Source organism: Urocampus carinirostris, chromosome 20 (genome assembly GCF_059441175.1).
Source record: "Urocampus carinirostris isolate Australia breed hairy pipefish chromosome 20, RoL_Ucar_1.0, whole genome shotgun sequence".
Lineage (NCBI taxonomy): Eukaryota > Metazoa > Chordata > Actinopteri > Syngnathiformes > Syngnathidae > Urocampus > Urocampus carinirostris.
In genome coordinates this window covers 16,772,662-16,791,837 of record NC_142368.1, presented here as the reverse complement: position 1 = coordinate 16,791,837, position 19,176 = coordinate 16,772,662, and the positions used below count along the sequence as shown (strand labels likewise).

At 45.1% G+C, this 19,176-nt stretch overlaps 1 protein-coding gene across 2 annotated transcripts in view; it reads right to left on the bottom strand.

Moving 5' to 3' along the window:
* Positions 1-19,176, bottom strand: part of LOC148346394 (sine oculis-binding protein homolog) — a 39,811-nt gene that overhangs the window by 13,745 nt on the left and 6,890 nt on the right. For both annotated transcript variants that reach the window (XM_088325732.1, XM_088325733.1), the window contains exons 2-5: positions 11,650-11,779; positions 8,758-8,931; positions 6,163-6,314; positions 53-148 (exon numbers count right to left, since the gene is read on the bottom strand). In XM_088325732.1, the coding sequence (XP_088181858.1) occupies positions 53-148; positions 6,163-6,314; positions 8,758-8,931; positions 11,650-11,779 (552 nt within the window). The remainder of the gene's footprint in view (positions 1-52; positions 149-6,162; positions 6,315-8,757; positions 8,932-11,649; positions 11,780-19,176) is intronic.

Sequence of the window (19,176 nt, the reverse complement as noted above, 5' to 3'; positions counted from 1 at the left end):
TGATCCATTTTCTGATTACCTATGTACAACTGCTTATAAATGATCCTCTTACTCTAACGCTGCTGTTGATCTTCATCACCAGTCTTGGCGAGTCCTCTGGAAGAGGGTGCTGGGGGGATCTCTCCCCATGAAGGTCCTCATCTCTGGCCTAATTTGAAGAAACCACAAGATGAAACATCTATATTGCTCTCTGGCAACAATACAATCCATAAAGGGAAATCATCTAACATGAGATCTGTGTTTATTTATTCATTCATTTTCTGAACCGCTTTATCGTAATAGTGTCGCAGGGATAATGGATCCCATCTCAGCTGACATTGGGCAGGCGACCCCCTGGACTGATTGCCAGCTAATCACAGGCACAAATACAAATACAAACATTCACACACTAGGAGTCACCAATCAACCTGCCTTGAATGTTTTTGGAATGTGGGAGGAAAACCGAACGCTCACAGAAAACCCATGCAGGCATTTAGAGAACTTCCCTCCACAGGGAGTCTGGTAGCTGGAATCAAACACGCGACCCCTGAACTGTGAGGCAGACGTGCTAACCACGTTTGTTTCCAAATTTATCCAGGTTTTCAATCCTCTTGATCATCTGTGTTTTTGTTTGATACCTGAGATGTCTCTTTGTTTTGATTAATATTTTGCAGTTGAGCATCCAGGTTCAGTTTACAAGTCCTAGTGTTTTGTGCCGTTTTATTTAGGGCCTTGTTTAAAAAAAGCAAGTTTGAGCAATCGTTGAAAACTCGAGTGTCATGATTACTGATGTGACTCAGCTGTGCCCGCTCATTTAGCGCCAACCAGCGCGGGTTCTGATTGGCTCCCTATCACTATTTGAACCCAGTCCTCTCAGTCCTCTGTTGTCAGTCCGTCTGCAAACCTCTGTTTTTAGAAGGAAAGCCTTTTTTCGACCCTGACTCCCGCCTTTCCCGTTTTTGCTCCAGTTTGTCTCTGGCTATGACCCGCTTACGACCACGTCTGCTCTCTCGTCCCGACTTACGATCCGTTTTTTATCCCGACCATGTTTGCTCTCCCGTCCCGCCTTACGAGCTGTTTCTGACCCCGACCACGTTTTTGCTCTCCTGACCCGGCTATCGCCCTGTTTTTCCGTCCTTGACACCGCCATCGCCCACTACAGAAGATCCACTTCTGTATTCCAAACACAATCCGATTGTGAGAGTGACTTACTTCCCACGTACAGCAAACACCGGATCGTGGGCGCAGCCCTTCCTCTTTCCTTTAATAAAACTTGAGAACTGTAACTGAGAAACGTAACGCAATTGGGTCCTGTTTCCATTCTGGTCCTGACACCCAAATATTCTGTAACGAAAATGTCTCCTTTATTTTGACCAACCTACCGTCTTACAACCCGGATCTAATTGAGCAGGCGGAGAAAGAAAAGTATCACTGTCCCCTGTGGTCAGTCCGTCTGCGAACCTCAGTGTACACTAAGTGAGCGTTTTTCGACCCTGACTACCACCTGTCCCGTTTTTGCTGTCTCCGGCTACGAACTGTTTTGATCCTGACCACGTCTGCTCTCCCGTCCCGGCTTACGACCCTTTTTTTATCTCCGATTACGTCTACTCTCCCGTTCTGGCTTACGACTCGTTTCCTACTCCGACCACGCCATGCTCTCCCAGTCCCGGCTACCGACCAGTTTTTCCGTCCTTGACACCGCCATCGCCTGCTACAGAAGATCCACTTCCGTATTCGGATCACAATCCGATTGCGAGAGCGACTTGCTTCCCGTGTACAGCGAACACCGGATCGTGGGCGCAGCCCTTCCTCTTTCCTTCAATAAAACTTGTAAGAAACGTAACGCAATTGGATTCTGTTTCCGTTCTGGTCCTGACACCCAAATATTCTGTAAAGAAAATGTCTCCTTTATTTTGACCAACTTACCGTCTTACAACCCGGATCTAATCGAGCAGGCGGAGAAAAAAAAGTATCACTGTCCCCTGTGGTCAGTAAGTCTGCGAACTACAGCATATACTAGGCGAGCGTTTTTCGACACTGACTCCCACCTGTCCCGTTTTTGCTCTCGTCTGTCTCCGGCTACGACCTGTTTTGATCCTGACCACGTCTTCTCTCCCGTCCCGGCTTACGACCCTTTTTTGTCCCCAACTATGTCTACTCTCCCGTTCTGGCTTACGACTCGTTTCCGACTCCGACCACGCCATGCTCTCCCAGTCCCTGCTACCGACAAGTTTTTCCGTCCCTAACAGATCCACTTCCGTGTTTGGATCACCATCCGAGTACGAGAGCGACTTGCTTCCCGCGTCCAGTGAGCTTCGTTTGACTTTTATTGTGTTTTAGCTTTATTTTGAAACTTTGTAGTTAATGTCCTCAGCTCTATTTCTTTAAAGTCCGAATACTGTCTGGTCACAGAAAAGGACACGCGGCGAGACATCAGAATGTCCTTTCCCCTTCAAAACATAACGCATCTGATGTCTTATTAAACATGCCTATATTAATACGGGATTTGGGCTTGTGTCACAAACCAGAAACAGGACCCAATAGCGCTCGTTTACTCAGTTTTATTAATGAAGAGGGAGAGTAGGGCTTGCTTCCACGGTCCGATGGTTGACGGACAATGGTAGCAGGTGGCTGGAAACGCGGAAGTAGGACTTCAAGGATGATCGTAGATTTGCAGGAATACTAGTCGTTAGCCGGGACGGGAGAGCAAGGGCGGTATCGAGTTCGGAAACAAAGTCGGCAACATGTGTCAGGCAGGTAGCGGGGCGAAACAGGTCGAATGTCGGGACGGCAGAATCGGGTCCAGAAACAAGTCGGCAACGGGTATCAGGCAGAGGAAAACAGGGCAGGAAAAATGTCTGAAAGTGTGAGCTTGCCCAGCTGGGAGCATCGGTTGGCAACGATCTGACGGGGGGTTTAAGGAGAGTCTCTTAGCCAATCAGCTCTCAGGGCTGTTGGCGCCAACTGGGCAGTCACAGGTGCCTTAAATCGGCAATCATGAGAGCTTGATTTGTGTAAGACGACCCCTAGTGGTCCCAAGCGCTTCCCCAACCCACCGAATGGTATTGGTTTACGACACATGAGGCAGCTGAAGGTAAGGTATGCGCTGAAAGTGGACACCTCGCCCCAGGCATCACGGTCCTCTTCTCAGACAAGCATCGACAAGTCCACTGCATGGTTTCCCTTACCGCCTTTGAAAAACGCGAAGGGCTTGTTGCACGGATCCTGGTTTTGCCCCGGCATGCTTGTGACCGAACCCTTCACCGTATAGACAACAGTGAAGGCGAAAGGGGATATCGCTGCTTCTCAATACGGTGTCTCAGTGGATGGTGACGAATCGCGTTGTGTGCATCCTGGCGGCCCCTCAATGGTTCAACCCCCATCCATTAACGAGAAACTGATACGGAGCGAGTTGAGTAAACTTTGACCCCCCGTCGCCATTTTGCTTGACTTAATAGTAAATAGTATTCTCGGTTTTGCATACCTGTCAAGCTCCACGGCTCCATGCCCTTACAAAATGTTGTATTTTCCCTTACAAATTACAAAATAATCTTACACCATATTTTTTCCAGCTCGGTGGCCTTGGGGTAATTGCGCCCGCCCCAAGACCGGGAGGTTGTGGTTCAAGCCTCGGCCGAGTCATACCTAAGACTTAAACATTGGTACCCGTCGCCTCCCTGCTTGGCGTTGAGCATTAGGGGTTGGAATTGGGGGGTTTGGTCACCTAATGACTCCCAACACCTCAGTTGGGTTGAGCGAGGGGGCTGGGAATCCCCTCCTCTGCATCAATCTCCCAAAAAGAGTCAGAAATGACTCTAGCCACCTCCCACTAGGGGGATCTGGCTGTGGTATATATATATATATTTTTTTTTCCCCCCAATTTATGTAGTTTAACATCTTATATGTGTTTCGTTATATCATATATATTGTTAATTACCATTTTGTTGTGAGATACTGAGTTGCTCGACATGAATGAAAAAATTACATGCAATTATAATTAAGTAAAATTTTCTGATTCGAATTATTAATTCATTTTCTGCATTAAATTATTGTTGGTAATATACTGATTAAAGGGATAACCCCAAACCTGTCTTTTTTTCATTTTCTCCTTTTATACTTCCTTTTTTTCTGAACTTCTTTATACAACATAATCATTCGTAATATAATGCATCTAAGCAAGTGAGCCGTTTGAGAGACGGCTCTCTTTAATGAGTTGAGCCGAAAAAGCCGGTTCTCTAAAAAGAGACGGACTTCCTTTTACGACACAACTACCACGGAATGATGCATGATGGGAAATCCCCAGGCGGCAGACGCATGCGCTCAGTAGCATCAAACCGCTCGCTTCGTTTGCAACAAAAAAAAACGATACTGAGATAGAGGCTACCGCGGCGAACTCGTTTGACTTGATGTATTTGCCGTTTTCGTGATAGTTGGTGTTTACTGGATGGTATCCATTATTGACAAATTTGCGTTTTTCCTTACAGATTATCTTGTACGTCGTACACGTCTTAAAATGCATGATAAACGTACTTTGTACGGTAAAAACGTACAGGTTGACAGGAATGGTTTTGGGTTTCGGGTTCATACTGCGTCCCACCTTACTACTTGTGGAATGGGATCCACTTTCTACTCATCGACTGTATACTAAATTCTCCCCACTATATAATAATAATAATAATAATTTCCTTTGTATTGTCATTCTTTGTAACAATGTACACAGAACGAAATGTCGATACACCTGACCCGTTGTAGCTTAACAAATTATGTTTCGTGCCAAGTCTTAAACTCTGTCTGCTATTGGTCGACGTATATAAAATGCAGGTCTGCTATTGGTTGGCCTAAAATACCAACAAGCTCCCAAGATGCCTTTCCGTCACTTCATTTTGTTCGAGAATCTTGTTCCAACTACGTAAAGACTTTGCCAGTTGGCGAGACAGAGGCCCAACAGAGGATTATCAACACGGCCCAAAAGATCACCGGCTGCCCCCTGCCCAGCCAGGACATTGCCAGCTCTTGCGACCTCAGTAGAGCTAAACATATTCTGAAAGACTCATTACACCCCAGCAGCCACCTTTTTGCACAGTTACCAAATGGCTGACGGTTCAAATCCCGCAAGGCCCAAACGAACAGACTGAGGTATAGTTTTTTTCCCAAAGCAATCAACACACTACTAGATGAGTGTTTCTGCAAAGAATACAATAATGAGTGGTTAAAGAAGGAAACAGTGGAAAAAAGTGGAAAATAATAGTCTGTGGTTCGCAATAATCTGTGTTGTGTGCAGCCCTTTGAGACTCTTTGTGATTAAGGGCGTCAAAAACAAACATGACTTGAACTGACTGACTGACTGAGGTTTTTGAGTTTTCCTTTGCCCTCATGTAGGTTTTAGATCAGGGGATGGTGTCATAATAGTCTGTGGTTTGCAATAATCTGTGTTCTGTGCAGCCCTTTGAGACTCTGTGTGATTAAGGGCGTCACAAATAAACATGACTTGACTTGACTAAACCGCAGTGTTAAGACAATGTCTGAAGTGCAATATCCCGGTTGTGTACATTTTTTTTCTCGATGTGAATACTTTATATAAGAGGGGAATACTTTTTTTTTCATGTATTAATTTTTCTATAGTGGACATATAGCCAACCGTAGTTTTGTTGTAGCTAAAATGATTCTAATCCTGATACAGTCTCGTGTTTTTATATACTGTATTGATGGCAAAAACATGATAACCATGGAAACTAAGCTTGCAAGTTTCAAGAAAGACGAAGAAGGCAAAGGAATGGCTACCCTCTATAGGTTTCATGGTCATGACCAATCGAGACTATTATTAAATAATATGTTTTACAATCCATTTTAATTTGAATCAGCAGTCCCTTCCCTCTTTTGCATCCACCCGCCTACTCCACCGTACCAGCTAAAGTCCCGACACACAAAAGGTGACAAAAATTTTATTGACTTTTAACAAGCGACTTAATCATGTAACACGAAAGCACTTCTCACTTGTACTAATTTGTTATTTTAATGTTTTTAATCCCCCGTTATACGGCAATTTCACTTTGCGAACCCCACCAGAACGGATTAATGTCGTATCCTGGGCGGGGTCACCGTGTTGCGATGAATTGCATTCCAGACATCTTTCTAGGTATAGTTATTGTCACATTAATCTAAGTTTACACTCAATACATTTACCTTATTGCGCTTGAAGTAGGCTCGTCTGCAAGCGGCGAAGCACTTCTCGCTGCAGAAGTTTTTGAGCTCTGAACCCATGCATAGAGAGTATCGCTTCACACCTTCCTTCTGGCACCAGACGCAAACGATCTGCACATTCTGGTTGTCCTCTACTGCGAAATCAAGAAAATATTCTCAAAATTGTTATATCAGAGGAACTCGGACACTATACTGGTGTGTGCAACGTTGGGTTATCATTCTGCCACTAGACCAGGGGTGTCAAACTCATTTTAACTCGGGGGCCACACGATAGAACAAACATTCTGTCGGGGGACGGACCAGTAGAGAAAGAAAAAGAGAGATAAAGAAATAAAAAGGAGAGAGAGCGGGACAAAGAAAGAAAAAAAGGGATAGAACGGGAGAAACAAAAGAGATAAAAAGAGAAGTCATGAGACAGGAGGAACGAAAGGGAGAGGAAGAAAGAAATCCAAAGAGAAATAGAAAGACAGAAGGAGAGAAAAGAGAAAAGAAAGCGCGAAGGGTGGGAAGACAGAAAGAGAAAAGGAAGTTATAGCAAAAGAAGTTAAAAAGACACAGCGAGAGAAAGAGACAAGGAGCAACAAAGGAAGAGAAAGAGAGGGACACAGAGAGTGAAAGAGACAGACACAGAGAGTGGGAGAAAAGGGGTGGAACATAGAGAGAGAGAGAAATAAATACAAGTACAGTGTCTTTGTGAGAGGAACCTGGCTTTGGCAACATCAAGTTGACATATTTCAACCTGCAGCTTGTTTTTCTCTTGCGCTTCTCTGAGTGTTGTCTCGCGGGCTGGATTCAATCCCTTAGCGGGCCTGATCTGGCCCGCGGGCCGCTAGTTTGACACCTGCGCACTAGACTGTGTAGGTACTTCAGTGACAGAAACAGGAGATTCAATATTTTAAATTCAAATCATCTGAAAATTGGACTTCGGAACATGAAGATACCCAAAGTGACCTTACGAACAGTGCTTTCCAAAAGCATTTCCTTGTAGATTTTGCTTGATGTTTAGATTTCTTTTCCTGTAGGAAGGTGAACCTGTACCCCACTCTCAGGTCTCTTGCAGATTCTAACAGATATTCTGCCAAAATCGCCCCGTTTGTGGCTCCATCCATCTTTCCATTCCCTGCTGAAGAAAAGCAACCCCAGTGCATGATGCTGCCAACACCATGTTAGACAGTGGCGATGGTGTTTTCAGGGTAATATGCAATGCTACTCTCACGCCAAACGTAACACTTTGGATTCAACCCAAAAGTTCAATTTTGGTGTCATCTGACCGAAGCACCTTGTTCCACCTTATTTGTGTCTCCCATGTGGCCAAACGAGTCATGATTACCGATATGCTTTACCTGTGCCCGCTCCTTTGACGCCAACTGCCTCGGACTCTGATTGGCGGTCTGTCCCTATTCAAATGCCCTCCTATCTGTCCCCTTTTGCGAACCTCAGTTAATCCGAGGCAAGCTTTTTTCGACCCTGACTCCCACCTGTTTTTGCTCCTGTCTGTCCCCCCGCTTCGACCCGCTTTTGATCCTGACCACGTCTACTCTCCCGTCCCGGCTTTCGACGTCTTTTTGTCCTCGACCACATCTACTCTCCTTTCTTGGCTTAAGACTCGCTTCCGACCCCGACCACGTTTTGTTCTCCTGTCCCGGCTACTGGCCAGTTTTTCCGTTCCCGATACCGCCATCGCTCGCCACGGAAGATCCACTTCTGCGTTCAGAGCGTCCAGCAATCACCGGATCGTGGGCGCAACCTTTTCTCTCTCTTACAATAAAACTTGGGTCCTGTCTCCGTTCTGGTCCTGACAAAACGGGCATTCGTACTTTCAGAATGGGCTTTCCTCTTGCCACTTTTCCATTAAGGGCAGATTTATGCAGAGTACTACCGATAGTTGTCATATTCACGTACTGTCACACCTCAGCTGTGTATCCCTGCAGGTCATCCAATGTGATCGTGTGCTTCTCCGATTAGTTTCCTCCTCGTTTAGGTCAAAGATTTAGAGGTACCACTAGTTCTTGGTAGGTGTGCATTGGTTTTATGGTCTTTCCATTTTGATATTATTGCTCGGACAGTGCTCCGGGAGATGTGTGAATGTTGCGAAATCTTCTTGTACCCCATTCCTGCTTTTGAAATGAAATGATCTGCATTTATACAGTGTTTTTCAAGTCAAGACTTCCCAAAGCGCTTTACAGTGTGCTTCACATTTCCCAATAGCAGCCCTGCAACCATGTAAGGCGCTAACCTGCTTATTGGGGGTATTAGGGGTTCAGTGTCTTACCCAAGGACACTTCGACATGTAACACGGAGGAGCCAGGTTTTGAACTGCGATCTATTGATCCCAAGACGAGCGCTCTACCTCCTGAGCCACTGCCGCCCCGATCCATTTTTGATCCTGACCACCTCTGCTCTACCGTCCCGGCTTACGACCCGTTTCTGACCCAGACCACGTTTTTGCTCGCCTGTCCCGGCTACTTTCCCATTACTTTATCCCAGACCTGCCCGGTGTGTATTTTGGTCTTCATGCTGTCTTCTCCTTTCACGGACCTATAGTCTCGCTTGCTACTGTATACGGTAACTAGTTACCTGCTGACGGCTTTATGAGCGGTACAATAACCGGCGCACTCTTGTGCTCCTTCGGCGTGCTTGCAGAAGTACTCGAGGAAGACGAGGGAACACCGAACGTCTCGGCGCTCTTCATAGCGAGGACTGAGGGACTGACTTTGCTGTCCGCAGTTTTGGGTTTTGGCAAAGAGTTTTCTGAAAGACAGGACCAGAATCTGTTAGTCATAAAAGGAACTGTATCAGGGAACAGTTTCAGATCCGATTGATTGGATGATAGATGTGATTAATATGAGTGACCTGCATTACCTGTTGGACACTGTTCTTATATTAAAATACTGTTAACTGATTATATTAATATGCATTAAGTTTTGTTGCCGAATGTGGCCTTGAATGTGATCACCTGTTTGAGTTAGACAGACGAGACAAGAGTTCTAAAAGTTTGGATTTCCTTAGGTTTCAGTTTTCCGGACGACCTTTTCAGTAAAACATTGATTTTCAATTTCCTGTGATTGCGGTTCTATGGACAGCCCTCCTAGTATAAGAGTGATAGTCAGTCATATTTTGCCCTTCGTTTGCCAGTCTTTTTGCTCTTGTGTATTTCTACAGCAATTGTTCTGCTCATTTGTGACCCGATGTCATGATTACCGATGAGATTCACCTGTGCCTGCTCATTTGGCTCCAACCGCCGCGGGTTCTGATTGGCTCCCTGTCACTATTTGAACCCCGTCCTGTCAGTCCCTGTTGTCAGTCCGTCTGCGAACCTCTGTTTTTAAAAGGTAAGCCTTTTTTCGACCCTGACTCCCGCCTGTCCCGTTTTTGCTCCCGTTTGTCTCCGGTTTTGATTCCGACCACGTCTGCTTTTTCGTCCCGACTTACGACCCGTTTTTGATCCCGACCACGTCTGCTCTCCCGTCCAGGCTTACGACCCGTTTCTGACCCTGACCACGTTTTTGCTCTCTGTCCCGGCTACCGACCAGTTTTTTCCGTCCTCGACACCGCCATCTCCCGTTCTTGTTTCCCGCTTACAGTGAACACCGGATTGTGGGCTTCCTTTTTCCTTCAATAAAACTTGTGAGAAACGTAACACAATTGGGTCCTGTTTCCGTTCTGGTCCTGACACCCAAATATTCAGTAACCAAAATGTCTCCTTTATTTTGACCAAGGCTACTGTCTTACAACCTGGATCTAATCGAGCAGGCGGAGAGTACTTTCCCTTAAATGCCAAAGTTTAGACATTAAAAAGCACTATATTTTTATTTCTATGCACGAAATACAATCCGTGGAAATCGTATGCGATCGTGGGATGGATTTATTCACGCACAAATACTTCGTCTCACTTCAAAATAAAGCAGCCGGAGACTAAAATACTAGTCTCATTAGTAGTCTCATGCAGGAAGTGGAAGAGTTGGTGAGTAATTCTTCCGCTATACTTCTATGGCTTTATTTAAAACAGACAATATTTAACCTATTGTTTCAATGTGCCTTGTGTTTTGTAGTCAAAAGTGGCCTTAAATATGATCACCTGTTTGAGTCGGTTAGACAGAAACACGACCAGAACGGAATCAGGACCCAATTGCATTTATTGAAAGAAAGAGGAAGGGCAGCGCCCGCAACCCGATTCTCACTGGACGCGGGAAGCAAGCCGCTCACAAAATCAGATCTTGATCCAAATACGGAAGCTGGAGGTGGTGGTGTCAGGGAGGGAAAACAGGTCGATAGCTGGGACAGGAGAGCAAAAATGGGTTGTAAGCCGGGAGGGGAGTGCAGACGTGGTTGGGATCAATAACGGGTCGTAAGCCGGGACGGGAGCGCAGACGCGGTCGGGATCAAAAATGGGTCGTAGCCAGAGACAAACGGGGAGGTCAGAAATGGACGGGGGGAAAAACGGGTGCAAAAACGGGACAGGTGGGAGTCAGGGTCAAATGGTCTTGCTTCGTAACAACAGAGGTTCGCAGACGGACTGACCAAAAGGAGAGTGACAGGACTGGTTTAAAAGGGGACAGGGAGCCAATCAGTTGGCGCCAAAAAGAGCAGCAGTTGGCGCCAAAAGAGCGGGCACACAAATCGGTAATCATGACAGAAACTTATTTTACGATGGAAAAGGACTAAAAGTTACGATTTCCTTAGGAGACTGTTTTCCAAACCCCCTTTCAGGATAAAGGCGATTTTTCGGTATCTTCAATATCTTCTGTTCGAACTACCCTCCTAAAATACAAGAAGTGATGGTCATCCATCTTAATTTTTGCACTTTTAACATACCTGTAGCTCCTGTCTGACCAGAATATTCTGTAATTGTCATGGTTGCCAGGGCGCCCAATTGGCCGCGCCCGTGTGTGTCACGGTTGCCATGGTGCCCAATTGGCCCCGCCCGAGCGGCGCCAGCTGCGGCTCGTTGAGAGATTGTCTTACTGTCTATATTAAGCTCTGCGCTCTCTTGCTTCCTCTGTCAGCCCGTCAAACGAACTTCTGCCCCACAAGACGTGGGTTCTGACTCGGTCCTGTCTTCCTGTTGGTATGTCCAGTCCGATATTGTTATCGTTTATTTTTGAGCTGTTTAATTTCAGGTTTTGTTTCCGTCTGTTTTTGTCCTGTTTGTTATTTTCTCCATTTTTTGTTCCCGTCTAGTTTCTCCTGTTTATTTTTCGATATCCCGTTTCACTTTCTATCCTGTCCGTCTGTCCCGCCATGTCCGGTATCGACCCCATATGTATGGTATCAACTCGGGGAATTGGAATCGATCTCGTTCGTTTTCTGGCTTCCTGTCTTTCCACGCCAGAACGGCTACCGAACGTGCTTGACTCCCCATTTCCCGTAAAATAAAGGCTTGTGTGAGAACGTCACGCGATTGGGTCCTGATCCATTAATATCGTGAAGGAAGAAAAGTGCTTTTCTCTTTTATCTGAAAGGGTTCACCTTTCAGCACCGATACATGCTGTCTCCTCTCCCTGTAGTTCCTGATCTCGTTGGCCTCGGCGTCTCGGAGATCGACTTTGTCGTAGCCGTACCATCCCAGGAGCTCGTTCATGGTGCTCTCTGCGAACGTCTACGAAAGGTAAATTGGGAGAAAAAAAGAAAGGTTTTGTATAAAGTTGGAGCCACAAAAAGTATATTGTTCATACATCGGTGTGTGAATGAATGAAAACTTTATTTTAAACATTAAAATAAAAACAGTACAAAAACAATAACTTAACAACAAAATAATGTCACATAACATGTTCGAAAAGGGGTAGTCAGAAGCAGATGCTTATTTTCCCTACCCCTTTATCTTCAAACTCATTTGAACTCGGGGGCCACACGATAGAACAAACACTATGTCGGGGGCCGGACGAGTAGATTAGAGAGAAAGAAAAAGAGAGAGAAAGAAATAAGAGAAAGAGGAAGGGAAAACGAGGGAGGGCGGGAAGAAGAAAGAAAAAAAGAGAGAGGGAGATTGCGTGAGAACAATAGATAAAAAGTCATGAGAGAGGGGAGAAAAGAAAGGGAGAGGAAGAAAGAAATCCAAAGAGAAATAGAAAAAGAGAAGGGGAGAAAAGAGAAAAGAAAGCGCGAAGGGTATGAAGAGAGAAAGAGAAAAGAGAGAAAAAGAAAAAAGGAATTTAGAGCAAAAGAGGTTAAAAAACACAGAGAGAGAAAAAGAGACAAAGAGCAACAAAGGAAGAGAAAAAGAGAGACACAGAGAGTGAAAGAGACAGAGTGGGAGAAAAGGGGTGGAAAAGAGAAAGAGAGAAATGAATACAAGTACAGTGTCTTTGTTCGAGGCACCTTTCTTTGGCAACATCAATTTGACATATTTCAACCTGCAGCTTGTTTTTCTCTTGCGCTTCTCTGAGTGTTGTCTCGCGGGCCGGATTCAATCCCTTAGTGGGCCTGATCTGGCCCGCAGGCCACCTGTTTGACACCTGTGGTCTAATATAACAAGATCTCATGGACATACTTATTACATAGGTCAGATATCAATAATTATATTACAATAATCTCATATTTTATACACTAATGTTGGTAATACCCATCCCTCAACGTCATAATGCCACTGCGGCGCCAATGATAATAACATTAAAAATAAAAATAATATTTATAATAACAGTTATGATATAGTAATAGCAACAATAACAAAGTTAACCATAGTTTTAAAAGTAGTATTTCCAATCTCACTCATATCCCATTTTCTTCATCCCTGTATTTCCCCAGTAATGTTTTTTGTATTTAAATTTGAACACATGAATAGTTGTGTCACAGACCAGGAACGGACACAGGACCCAATAGCGCTCGTTTTCTCCGTTTTTATTGAAAAGAGAGGGAGAGTAAGGCTTGAACGAGAGTAAGGATCGGAGACAGGCGGGAATAGCAAGTCGTTGGCCGGGACTGGAGATCAAAGGCGGTGTCGAGTTTGTAAGCGAGGTCGGTAGCAGGAGGCAGACAGGTAACGGGGCAAAACAGGTCAGGTAACAGGCAGGCAGAACGGGGCGTAGTCAGGTCCGGAAACAGGTTGGCAACAAACATCAGGCAAGAAAAAGCAGAGCGGACAAAAAGGCTTACTGAGCTGAAGGCAACAGTTCGCATAACGATCTGACGACTTCCAAGAGGAAGCTGGGGGTTTAAAAAGAGAGTGACAGCCAATCAGCTGTCCGGGCTGTTGGCGCCAATTAATCCGCCGCAGCTGCGCTTAATAGGCAACCATGACAAGTTGGACATTGTTTGATCTCATCTTGTAATTTATTCCAAAGTTTGACTCCACACACAGACACACACATACTTTTCCTGGTGGTTCTCACCTTTGGGATTTTGTATTTACTACCAGGGTTGGGTGTCAGGCGGAAGGAAGACTGAGATCACTTGCACTCGTTTCTTGGTTTTTATCGGAAGGAAGGAATGACAAGGCGTGATTCTTCGATCCGTTGTTTGGCGGATTGACGAAGCTTGACAGGCGGGTGAAGGCTTGGCGGGAATGGTCGCGGACAGGCGTAATCGTCGTGTTGTTGGTCGGGGCTGGAGAAGAAGGGCGTTGTCGTGTTCGGAAGAGTGATCAGGAGTCAGACGGGCAGGGCAGGTCGTAGGCAAATTCGGAAACGGTTCGGCAACGGAGATCAAGTAGAAGAAAACAGGAGGCAGACAGAGTCGGAGGTACGGACTTTCTGAGCAGATGGCAACAGGTAGCATAGTACAATCAGACAGCTTGTTTCCGGAAGCCGAGGATTTAAATGGACAGGGTGCGCCAATCAGCTGTCCTGGCTGTTGGCGCCAAATCCTGAGCACAGGTGTTCCCGATCCGGGTGATTGTGACATTGGGTAGGGTTACTTTAACTGGATTACTTTCAATTACTTTTGGATTACTCCAATACCAAATATGCTAATAAAAGACAAAAGAACCTAAATATGAATAAAATAATGACTCACAACACGTGGTAAGCTTTCTCTCCTGGCTTTGATCTCTTTGATCTCCGGCAAAACGAACATCAAATGTGACAGAAACAAAATGAAAATAAATCCAAACAGCTTGCCAACATCATTTTTGCCGTTCCTTGTATTCCGTTACTCCCCAAGCCTGCACAAAATTGAGTCATTTCATTCATATTTAGTTTCTTTTGTCTTTTATTGGCATATTTGGTATAGATAGATAGATAGATACTTTATTCATCACCGTAGGGGAATTCAGACTTTCACAGTCTACCCCGTTGTTTATTAACAGATTAACATGATGCCCTAGGGGTGCTTGTAGCGGAGTGGATGACGTCACACGCCAGTCCAAAAGTTCGACATCCCTGCGGCACATGGAAATCTTTTTCTTTGTGTCCAGGGATACACCACCTCGTGTTAGCGAGTCCGTGTCCTCTCCGATTCCCGTAGGCTTTCGTGTCTCTGTATAGCGACGCTGAAGCCGGATAGCTCCGGGTAGCTCCGGTTGGCTACACGTTAGCGTCCGGAATGCTAAACGTGAGCCACGTTTCCGCAAAACACAGCAACTGCGCTCCCTGTGCGCTTCGATGTTTTCCACCAGCACTCGTTGATCTCATTTGGTAGTGAGTTCGCATTTACCATGATTGCGGATGGTACCGAAGACTTATAACACCGCTAGCCGCTTCGCTAGCTCCGGTTCTTCCTCCACGATAGGCCCCTTCATCACGCCTGCACGAGAATTCTTTAGGGCAAGGAGTTGATTCCTTGAATAAACGCATTTTTGTGCGCTAAAACCCATGTCCATAGGATGGAAGTAATCCATAGTGTAGTTGTCAAAACGGGAAGAAAAACACCGAAGATAGAAGCAGACAATAAAACAAAAAAAATCACAAAAAGTGAGAGATAACAGGGGAGCTGCTGGAAAGGCAGCCGCTCATGGCAGCGCCGCTTTGATCATTGATCAATTGATCATCATCATTTGGAGTAATCCAAAAGTAATTGAAAGTAATCAAGTTAAAGTAACCCTACCCAACCCTGTTTACTACAGCCCCTCAAGTTATAATTTCCCTCTTTTCCGAATGAATAATTGTTTGTTTTCTGGCACCATGTTTTTGTTGACCTTAAATAACAGTTTTGAAGTGAAAAAATTTATTAAATCATCCAGTTTTAATAATTTGGACCGCAGGAATAAAAGATGAGTATGATCCCGATATCCTACCCTATGTATGGTTCTGATTGCACGTTTTTGAAGGATAAAAAGGGGCTGTAGTGGAACTTTATAGCCGAGGCTAAACATAATCAAAGCATACTAGCCCGAATGAATGGGAGGGATTCTTCCTCGGTTCCAGAACTGAAACCTAGCACAGTGGAGTCCAGTATGAGTTTTTTTTCCACGCATGTTGTTTACCCTCCAGATCGGAGACGGGGAGGTTCAAAACCCGACACCGGTGCTAGATCCGTGAATCATCCTTTGTTTATATCAGAAATAAAGCGGGAGAAATCCGTTCTCTGTAGATGTGTGGTCCCCCTAAGTTTTTTTATTTTTATTGCGACCAGATGAAGGAAAAAGAATCCAAAGGTCCGTCTTTATCCCTGTGGTTTTGGAAGAACCGGATTGGAGGGGAAACCCGATCCGGAACGGACATCCAACACCGAAGCGTGGTCTTCTCGGAAATGCCCCGCCGGTCTCGGTTCTCCCCGGTCCCGCCCCCTCTCCCATCCGTCCTCCACCCCGACACCTTCCAGCCTCGACATCCGACCCGGTCCGTCCTCTCGGGTTTCAGCCTTTTCCAGTCTGAAGCTCGGTACTACCGACTCCGCATTCTTTCCCTTCGCTTTCCTCACTCCGACCTCTGGTCTGCAACGGGGCCCTCGGAGGTAATGGATCCGTCCCTCGGCTGGCTCGTTTTCTGGAGTGTGAGTGAGAGCATATCCAGCTAAATATGCCTAGCGATGATTAAAGTCAAGTATCCCGTGTCCTGGAGGGGGAGAGTCCGAAGGTGGTGTTGAAACAGATGTCTTACAGGGACAGACTTTGATGGGGTGTGTTAGATTTTAAATATGAAATCTGTAGCGTTTACCAAATTGTTCGAATGAGTTATCCATTAACCAAACACAACCTACATTCTCCTAACAATGCATGCTCATTTCTTGATAGGAAAAGATGGACAAGAATAGCCGATATTTTCACACGGGGGCAGATTTAATTGTTTAAATAATTTAGTTAAGTGAACTCCATCGAATTAGCCAAATTAGTGTCGCTCGAGTCTCCGTCAAGCCTCCTCTTTCTCTCGACCCACGTCTCTTCCGCGAGCTGGTGTGCCGGCTCCTCCCATGGGCGTGACAATGAAAGCCCCCACGTGGGGTCCACCCCCTCGCCTCGATGTCTGGAGAAACTCAACCGAGCGTTTATCAAAACAATGCCTGACGTCCTTCGTCAGAGTCAGGGTTGGGTAGGGTTACTTTAACTGGATTACTTTAAATGACTTTTGGATGACTCCAATACCAAATATAATAATAATAATAATAATAATAATTTCCTTTGTATTGTCATTCTTTGTAACAATGTACACAGAACGAAATGTCGATACACCTGACCCGTTGTAGCGAGCCGATGCAGCCGCAGCCAACAGAGGGCGCCGCCATTTTACCAATTAGGTATGACTCGGCCGAGGCGCGAACCAGCGACCTCCCAGTCTCAAAGCGGGCACACTACCATCTAGGCTATGCTAATAAAAGACAAAAGAAACGAAATATGAATAAAATGACTCAATTTTGTGCAGGCTTGGGGAGTAACGGAATACATGGAACGGCAAAAATGATGTTGGATTTATTTTCATTTTGTTTCTGTCGCATTTTATGTTAGTTTTGCCGGAGATCAAAGAGATCAAAGCCAGGAGAGAAAGCTTACCACGTGTTGTGAGTCATCATTTTATTCATATTTAGTTTCTTTTGTCTTTTATGAGCATATTTGGTATTGGAGTAATCCAAAAGTAATTGAAAGTAATCAAGTTAAAGTAACCCTACCCAACCCTGACTCTGACGAAGGACGTCAGGCATTGTTTTGATAAACGCTCGGTTTCGTTTTGAGTTTCTCAAAATCCTATTATATGGTAAATGGTCTGCATTTTTATAGCGCTTTTCAAGTCAATGACTTCCCAAAGCGCTTTACAATATGCTTCACACTTACCCATTCACACACACTCACACACCAATAGTGGCCGTGCAGCCATGCAAGGCGCCAACCTGCTTATTGAGGGCATTAGGGATTCAGTGTCTTGCCCAAGGACACTTTGACATATAACACGGAGGAGCCGGGAATCGAACCTGCGATCTCTTGATCTTGACCTCCTGAGCTAAATTCTCCAGCCAAAGCATTCCAAATTTGGAACTGCGTGACCTGAAGCCCACTCAGTGAAAATCTTCATTGCACTCGATAAATGTAACTTGTATTTAATCGTATAGAATCCTTTATAGTAAAATGTACAAAACCCTTCAGGTGAGAGATCCGTTCTCCGGACTTTCGTTGCGAGACCGACTCTTTACCTATGGCCAAGGGGTGTCAAACATGCGGCCCGCGGGCTGGATCGGCAAAGCCAAGGGTTTGAATCTGGCCGCGAGACAACGCAGAGAGAAGCTGCAGTTTTAAATGCGTCCACCAGATGTCACCGGAAACAGGTACCATTCCCAAAGCAACCCTAGATACGTTTCTTTCTCTCTCTTTTTGTCACGACCAGGACAGAATCAGGACCCAAATGCGTAATGTTAACCACAAGTTCTATTGATGGAAAGAGGAAGGGCAGCGCCAGCGATCCGGTGCCTGCTGGACACGGGAAGCAAGCCGCTCACAGAATCGGATCGTGATCCGAATACGGAAGTGGATCTTCCGGAGCAAGGATGGCGGTGTAGAGGACAGAAAAACAGGTTGATAGCCAGGGCAGGAGAGCAAAAACGTGGTCGGAATCAAAAACGCGTCGTAAGCCAGGACGGGAGACCAAAGGTGGTCAGGGTCCAAAAACAGGTCTTAGCCGGAGACAAACGGGGAGATCAGGAACGGACGGGTGGAAAAAACATGTACAAAAAGCAGGACCGGCGGGAGTCAGAGTCAATGTGCTTGCCTTGTAAAAACAGAGGTTCGCTGGCGGACTGACAACAGGCGAGTGATAGGACTAAGTTTAAAAAGGACATGGTAGCGGCTGGCGCCCAACGGGCACAGGTGATCCAAATTAGTCATCATGACACTTTTTCTCTTTTTTACTCTGTCTTTCGCTTTCCTCTTTTTCGCTATTTTTCTCTCTCCCTTCTACTTTTCTCTCTCTCCTTTTTTCCCTTGTTTCTCTTTTCTCTTCTCTCTCACTTCTCTCTTTATTTTTCTTTCTTTCGATCAGGTCTCTCTTTATCTGACACTTTTTGCATCTCTACCTTTCTTTTCTTGGTTTCTTTCGCTCTTTTTGTTTTCTCTATCTCGTTGTCCCTTTGATTTTTTTCTCTTTCTCTATTTTTCACTCCTTTTTTTGCTCTTTTTACCCCTCTCTTTCCTTCTGTCTCCATCTATTATCCCTCTTCCTTCTCTCTCTCTTTATTTCTCTCTCATTTTTCCCCCCTTCTCTCTTGTTTTTCTTTTTTTCTCTCGCTCTCATTTTCTCTCTTTTTCTATCTCTATATCTTCTTTCTCTATTGATCTTTAGTTCTCTCTTTTTGTCTCTTTCTTTCATTCTCTTTTTCTTTCTCTTTCTCACATCTTTCTCTTTCTCTTTTTATTTCTCTGTTTCCTTCTCTCTTTCTCCCATTTGTTCTCCCCCTTCTGTCTGTCGCTCTCTCTCTTTCTCTTTTTATCCCTCTTTCTTTGTTTCTCTCTTTGTTTCTTTCTTTGTTTCTTTCTTTGTTTCTTTCTTTGTTTCTTTCTTTGTTTCTTTCTTTGTTTCTTTCTTTGTTTCTTTCTTCTATACAACATCAAAAACAAATCATATAGAAAGGCCAAAAACTTTGGGGTTTTTGTTAAGTTGCATCTCTGAGCCTGTCTGTTATCGTGGATGTATGAAATGC